This window comes from Eimeria maxima, genomic scaffold (genome assembly GCF_000499605.1).
Source record: "Eimeria maxima Weybridge genomic scaffold, Emw_scaff1037, whole genome shotgun sequence".
Classification (NCBI taxonomy): Eukaryota; Apicomplexa; class Conoidasida; order Eucoccidiorida; family Eimeriidae; genus Eimeria; species Eimeria maxima.
In genome coordinates, this window is record NW_013563374.1 from 5,058 (window position 1) to 12,720 (window position 7,663).

A 7,663-nucleotide genomic window follows, 5' to 3' on the forward strand; every position below is an offset into this window, starting at 1 on the left:
AATTAAAACAAATTAAAAAGAATAAACTTTTATTTATTTTACCGTTAGACGCCCCCCTATGTTCTTTTTATGACTCCCCCCTCCTTATACTTCATATCCATAGCCGTCTCAGTCTTCTTGCATGCATAGAGAAGCTAACAGATAAAAATAAATAAAAAAGAATAAAAATAAATAAAAATAAATAAACAAATGCAACTAAATATAAATAAATATAAATATACATAAATATAAGTAAATAGTGCATAAAAAAAAAATTATTGTTGTTTACTATGCCTTATTTACTGCAACATGCATAACACCCATTCTTAATTCATTTACCATTTACTGCTTCCTTATACTATTTATTTATTTATTTATTTATAATTTATTTATTTATTTGCTTTATTTATTTATTTATTTGTTTATTTATACGCTGTTTATTTATTGGCATTTTCCCCTTATGCGTTAGTATTTTCTTTTTCCTTTATAGTCTTCCCTTTTACATTTTGGCTGCATGCAAGTGCAGCAGCAGGAGCAGCAGCAGCAGCAAAAAAAAGTGCATGCAATTCAGCAGCAGCAGCAATTATCATTTGATTGTTTGTTAACAGCAAAGGAGTATAACAGCAGCAGCAGCAGCAGGTGTTGCATATAATAACGGCTGCAGCAGCAGCTGCTGCAGCTGCAGCACAAGCATCAGCAGCTGCAGCACAAGCAGCAGCTGCTGCAGCACAAGCAGCAGCAGCTGAGCTGTGCTGCTGCTGCGTTGCTACATACGTGCATGCAAATACAAATGGGTTTAGTATCTGCAGCAACAACAATAAAAATCAATAAATAAATAAATAAACAAATGAATAAATAAATAAATAAATAAATAAATAAATATATAAGTAAATAAATAAATAAATATATAAGTAAATAAATAACTAAATATATAAATAAATAAATAAATAAAATGATTATTAATAAAAAAGAGACAGTTGTCCCCTTTTTATTAATAAATAAATTATAATTAATAAATAAAAGGAGACAATTGCCTCCTTTCTTGCTGTAAGGACCAATGGTCTATTAGCTACCTGACCACTGGTGTACAATCCCTAAACCCTAAACCCTAAACACCAAACCCTAAACCCTAAACCCTAAACCCTAAACCCTAAACAAATAATATATATAAATAGAATAAAGAAAAAAGAAAAAATAATTTATTTATATTTGTTTTATTATTAATAAAAAAATATATTTATTTATATATAGATAAATGCATGCAACATAACAACAAGGGTAATAAAAAAGAAAAAAATAAATAAATATTTATTAAATAAATAAAGAAAAAAGGAAAAAAGAACAAAAAAAAGAAAAAAAAAGATAAATAATATTTTATTATTATTATTATTAACTAACCCTTATTACGTCTCCTAGGGAAAGTAGCAAAATGTAGCAAAAAGATAAACAAGGAAAGGACGAAGTTGCTGCTGCTGCTGCTGCTACTGATGCTGCTGCAGGAGATGCAGCAGCAGCAGCAGCAGCAGCAGTTTTCCTTGCGGTGTATATAAACAACGTGTTATGTAAAGAAGAAAACCCCACATGCACGCAAAAGACGTAGACTTGCTGCTGCTGCACTTGCTGCTGCTGCTGCTGCATGCATGCATGCATTAAATATAAATTAAATTGTCTTTGTATATATTCCTCTTTCTTATCTGCATGCAGAGAAAAGCGCATAAGAACCCCCCCCTCCTAAACCCTAAACCCTAAACCCTAAACCCTAAACCCCAGGGGTATAAGACTAATCATGACCTTTTTTATTTTAATTAATTAATTAATTAATTTATCTATTTTATTTTTAATGTCTTTAATTATTCTTTTATGTTATATAGCCATACCTCCCTTTATTATATATATAAGCAGCAGCAGCAGCAGCAGCAGCAGCAGCAGCAGCTAAACCCTAAACCCTAAGGAAAGAAAGGAGAGTGCTGTCTAATATATACTCAATAAATAGTTTATTTTAATGGATTTTTTAATAAAATTATAATAAATGAATGAATTATTTAAATAAATATTTAAATAATTAATAAAAATAAAGAAAAAAAGAAGCAAAAGAGCAGCAAGGGAAGAAGGAAGCTGCAGCAGCGAGTCGGCCAAGGGCGGGCAGCAGCAACAGCACCATCATCAACAGCAGCAGCAGCAGCAAGCGCTTCCGCTGCTGCTTCCTTGCATGCACGAGAGGGGTAATTTCCCTTAAAATGCAAACAATTAGATACAATAAGCAAGAAAATCAGTAAAAGAATCAAAAATTCCCCTTCTGTGGACCCCAAATACTCCAAACCCTAAACCCTAAACCCTAAACCCTAAACAACAACAGCGGCCCATTGGTCTCGCCTGTTGTCACCTCTTGAGGTGTACATACACCTCATCACTTTATCTTCTTCCTTTTGTTTTTTATTCCTTCTTTCTTCCCTTTTATCTGTTTATATTCCTCTTAAGGGTTTATAAACACTTTTTTTGGCCGTCAGAGGAACCCTAAACCCTAGCGTAAACCCTAAACCCTAGGGTTTAGCCGGTGCGACAGACAGTGCCTAAAGAGGGAAAAACAAAGAAAAACAAATAAATAAACAAAGAATTCTTCTTTATACATTGAAGAGGATACCTTCGGGTGTATATACACCTCAAAACCCTAGACAAACCCTAGGGTTTATATATATACTCACCGCAGCACACATACGTGCATGCATGCATGCGTGCATGCATGCATGCAAACCCTAACCCTAATTCCTTGCATGCATGCATTTAATACAGTCTATACAGCAGCAATTGCATGCATGCACGCATGCGTGCATGCATGCAATTCATCAACAACATCAACAAGCCCCCTTTCTTATTGCAGCTGCAAGGGGGACAATATACAGGATCGCTTCTTCTTTATAGGGTTTAGGGTTTAGGGTTTAGGGTTTAGCCGTTTTACGTATATTGGAGGTTAGGGGGAGGATGACGGCTATATTCTCTAAGGTGGGTGGTAAAGAGGAGAGGATAAATATATATATTTATCTAGGGTTTAGTGTATATATAATAATATATAAATATTAATTAATTATAAATTAATTTATTTATATGATTATTAGGGTTTAGGGTTTAGGGTTTAGGGTTTAGGGTTTATGCTTAGGTGTCTGAGCAGTACGGCGAGTTGGTCAATTTTATTATTAGACCTCCTCGTGATAAATATACAGATGATGAATTAGGTCCGTGTAGATTTACTATGGCGGGCAGACAATATAAGCGTACAGGTAAACCCTAAACCCTAAACCCTAAACCCTAAACCCTAGAACTTGATTGAGTCTTTTGTCCAAGCCCTCTGACAATTTGTTGCCAGTTTGTTGCTGCTGTGGTTGCTCCTTGCGTCGCATTCAATTTGTTTTTTTTTTTTTTTGGTGTTTGTGTAACCCTAGGGTTTAGGGTTTAGGGTTTAGGGTTTAGCATGGAGGGAGTGATTTAGGGTTTAGGGTTTAGGGTTTAGGGTTTACGATGATTTTTTCCTCAGACTTGGAGTTAATCAATAGAAGAGATATGCGCCTTCAATGCAGTCATTATGAGCCCGTATTCCCGTAAGTCCTGTCTCCTAGGGTTTTAGGGTTTAGGGTTTAGGGTTTGGGGTTTAGGGTTTAGGGTTTAGGGTTTAGGGTTTGGTGGTGTCTGCGAGTAGGGCTGGCAAGGCCAAGAAACTCCCCTGCGTGATTTACTTGCACGGCAACTGTTCGTCTCGTCTTGAAGCCAGTATGCCTCCAAACCCTAAACCCTAAACCCTAAACCCTAATTCCCGATCCTAAACCCTCACAAAGTACCTGTTCCTACACGTATGCCTGTGCAGGAAGACTATTATGCAGGTGTTCTTCCTATGGCTTCTGATTGAATCCTCTTTCTTTTATTGTTAATATTTTATGGTTTTATTAGGGTTTAGGGTTTAGGGTTTAGGGTTTTGTTTCTGTATTGGGGTGTATACGCAGTGTCAGCGCTGCCCGTGCTGCTGCCGCAGAATATAACAGTCTTCGCCTTCGACTTCTCAGGCAGTGGTAGATCCGATGGACCTTATATCTCATTGGGTAGGGTTTAGGGTTTAGGGTTTAGGGTTTAGGGTTTAGGGTTTAGGGTTTACTGCCTAGTATATAATATCTAATTATATTTTTTATCTATTCAATGTATTATCCATTATCCATAATCAATAATCCATCATGTTCATATTAAGGGTTTAGGGTTTAGGGTTTAGGGTTTAGGGTTTAGGGTTTGTGTATATTTATAGGTTGGTGGGAGCGTGACGATTTAGATACCGTTGTTGAGCATCTCCGTGCATGCAAAAGGGTTTCTGCTGTGGGGCTTTGGGGCCGCAGCATGGGGGCTGTTACTGCATTAATGCATGCGCATAGGGATCCATCTATTGGAGGAATGGTATGAATAAACCCTAAACCCTAAACCCTAAACACTAAAATATTTAATGGGCACAGACAGATACACTTTGGGGTGTATATGCAGCTAAAGGGAGGGTTATATGCATACATGCATACATGCATGCATGCATGCATGCATGCATGTATGCTTTATTATCTTGTGTTTTATTTCTTTTGTTATAAAAGGGTTTAATTGTTTTAAGGGTTTTGCCTCTTTTCGTATTTATTAGGGTTTAGGGTTTAGGGTTTAGGGTTTAGGGTTTACAACAATTTTTTTGATTTTTCTTCATACCTATTATAAAAATTATATTTTGTTATTTGTATTATATATAATAAATATAATACTTATATTTATTTATTTATTTTATTTATTTATTTATTTATTTATTTATTTATTTATATATAGGTATTAGATTCTCCTTTTGCTGCATTAAGAAGATTAGCAGAAGAATTATCTTCTTCTGTTATGCAATTTGCTGTACCCAAGTTCGTCCTCTCTATACTTCTATCATTGGTCAGCAGCAGCAGCAGCAGCAGCAGCAGCAGCAGCAGCAACACCAGCACGAGTAGCAGCACGAGTAGTAACACCACTAGTAGCAGGTGATGCAGCAGCAGCAGCAATAGCTGAATGCAGCAGCAGAGGCAGCAACACTATTAGCAGCAGAAGTAGCAGCAGCAGCAGCAGCAGCAGCAGCAGGAAAGCTAGAGGGAGTTAAAAGGGGACAGAAAGGAGCCAATAAATAAAATAAATAAATAAATAAATAAAATACATTTGCGGTGTATATGCAGGTCCGTACATCAATAACAAACAAAGCACACTTTGATATAAATCTTATCTCTCCTATTGATTGTGTAGGGGAGGCATTTATACCAGGTAATTAGGGTTTAGGGTTTAGGGTTTAGGGTTTGGGGGTTTAGGGTTTCGATTTAGTATGAAATGCGCAGTGGTCGGTTATGACAGAAAACGCAGACACTTTTTTTTTTTCTATTGGTGATGCAGCACGTATTAGGGTTTAGGGTTTAGGGTTTAGGGTTTAGGGTTTAGGGTTTGTGTGCAGCACTATTTGTCTATGGCCGCGAAGACAATTTTATATCGCCACAACATGTAAAGGATTTGTATGCCGCTTATGGAGGAGATAAAAACCTAATAGAAGTAAATCTAGGGTTTAGGGTTTAGGGTTTAGGGTTTAGGGTTTAGGGTTTAGGGTTTATAGAGTGTTTTTTTCCTTTTATTATTTATTATGTATAAATAATTCATATTTTTATCTTTTTCTTTTTTCTTTATTGTTTGCAGTTAATATAATATTCATGATTTATATAGTGTCTAAAATTTCTAGGGTTTAGGGTTTAGGGTTTAGGGTTTAGGGTTTAGGGTTTAGGGTTTTTTTCTTAGGTAGAAGGTGGACATAATTCTCCCCGTCCTGCCTTCATGTTGCACTCCGCGGCAATTTTCTTTAGGAATACATTGGACCCTATTTCCTTAACAAGGAGGAGAATAAATAAGGAGAAAAAGGATAAAAAAAATAAAAAAAATAAAAATAATAATATTAATAATAATAATAATATTAATAATAATAATAATAGTAATAATATTAATAATAATAATAATTGCAGCAGCAGCAACTGCAGCAGCAGCAACAGCAGCAACAGCAGCAGAAGAAGCAGCAGCGCAATCAGTGATGATCTTGTTATACCTATTCATCCCTTTGATGATGATAGTACAAAACCTCCTGCTGCTGCTGCACCTGCTGCTGCTGCACCTGCTGCTGCTGCTGCACCTGCTGCTGCTGTTGCTGCTGCACCTGCTGCTGCTACGGCGACTGCTGGTGCAGTGGCTGCACCAGCGGCTGCTGTTGCACCACGTACTGCTCGTGCGGCACCTACTCCTACTGCGGTACCTGCTGCTGCTGCGACACCTGCTGCTGCTGCACCTGCTGTTGCTGCTGCACCTGATGCTGGTGCCGTTTCACCTGCAGCAGCAGCAGCAGCAGCACCAGCGACTCAACCTGCCGTCAAACGGGCAGAGGCGAGGCCCGCAGTGCAGCAGCAGCAAGCGAAACAGCAGCAGCAGCAGCAACAGCAGCAGCAGCACGATGCATGCGGGAGTTTATCAGGGCAAAGTTCTGCCAACGGTAAGCAGCAGTTTGCTCATCCTGGTTATCTCCTATCTAGGGTTTAGAGTTTAGGGTTTAGGGTTTAGGGTTTAGGGTTTTGTTTGTATGCAGCCGCAAAGCCTTCACATGTTGGTAGCAGTACGACCAACAGAAGACGTTCGTGGCGCAGCAGCAACAGTACCAGCAGCAGCAGCAACAGCAGCAGCAGCAGCAACAGGAGCGGTAGCAGCAGCAGCACCAATGATGGGCATTCTGCTGCTGCAGGGAATATGCGCTCGCTGCTGTCGCGTAGTTTGCTGCGTTGGGGTACGGGAAAGTCTGTTGCTGCTGGCAGCAGCAGCAGCAGCAGCAGGAAAGAAAACAACAGCAGCAGCAGCAGCAACAACTGCTCCTTGCAGCAGCAGCGAAGCGGTGAGGTGACGCCACCGGAAGCAGCAGCAACGCCAGCAGCAGCAACACCGCCAGCAGCAGCAACACCAGCAGCAGCACCAACAGCAGCAGTAGCAGCACCAACAGCAGCAGCAGCAGCAGCAGCAGCAGCAGCACCTCCTCGTGACGTAGTAAGGGGCATGGCCCCCCCTGAGCCTTCCTTTCGTTTTTTTAATCATCAGGGGGGAATCGAACCCGCCACCTTCATTGAAGATGTACGCCAAACCCTAAACCCTAAACCCTAAACCCTAAACCCTAATTCGTAAACCCTAAACCCTAAAAGCTTAAGCTCATGTTACAAAAGCTCAGCGATTAAGTAAACCCTTAACCCTAAACTTAGCACTCCCCACAGGGCAACGTGTTAAACTTATGATTTAGTGTTTAGGGTTTAGGGTTTGAGGGTTTAGGGTTTAGGGTTTAGGGTTTAGGGTTTAGGGTTTGTTATGCAGGAGGACGATATTCTGCAGCGGGCGATTTCAATATCGCTTGAAGAGTTTATTCGTGAGCAGCAGCAGCAAACATATGAATCCTAAACCCTAAACCCTAAACCCTAAACCCTAAACCCTAAACCCTCTGCCGCTTGCCGCAGCGTTTATCTCCTCGTATTTGAAAACTTGTTTGACGTATACACAGATACAGAGTTGTCCTTTGGCTAGCTAGCTAGCTAGCTAGCTAGCTAGCTAGCTAGCTGGCTGGCTGGCTAACTATTTA

The 7,663-nt window shown here is 39.3% G+C and overlaps 1 protein-coding gene across 1 annotated transcript; it reads left to right on the plus strand.

Annotated features, from left to right (window-relative positions):
- Window positions 1–2,958: 2,958 nt before the first annotated feature.
- On the plus strand, window positions 2,959–7,485 carry EMWEY_00047590 (hypothetical protein, conserved; the record flags this gene model as incomplete). Its single annotated transcript, XM_013477211.1, has 12 exons — window positions 2,959–2,979; window positions 3,134–3,254; window positions 3,509–3,572; window positions 3,671–3,741; window positions 3,972–4,067; window positions 4,265–4,410; window positions 5,199–5,283; window positions 5,468–5,562; window positions 5,803–5,809; window positions 6,242–6,541; window positions 6,635–7,167; window positions 7,402–7,485. 12 exons carry the CDS (start codon window positions 2,959–2,961, stop codon window positions 7,483–7,485), a joined length of 1,623 nt encoding a protein of 540 aa, XP_013332665.1.
- Between the last annotated feature and the right edge of the window lie 178 nt (window positions 7,486–7,663).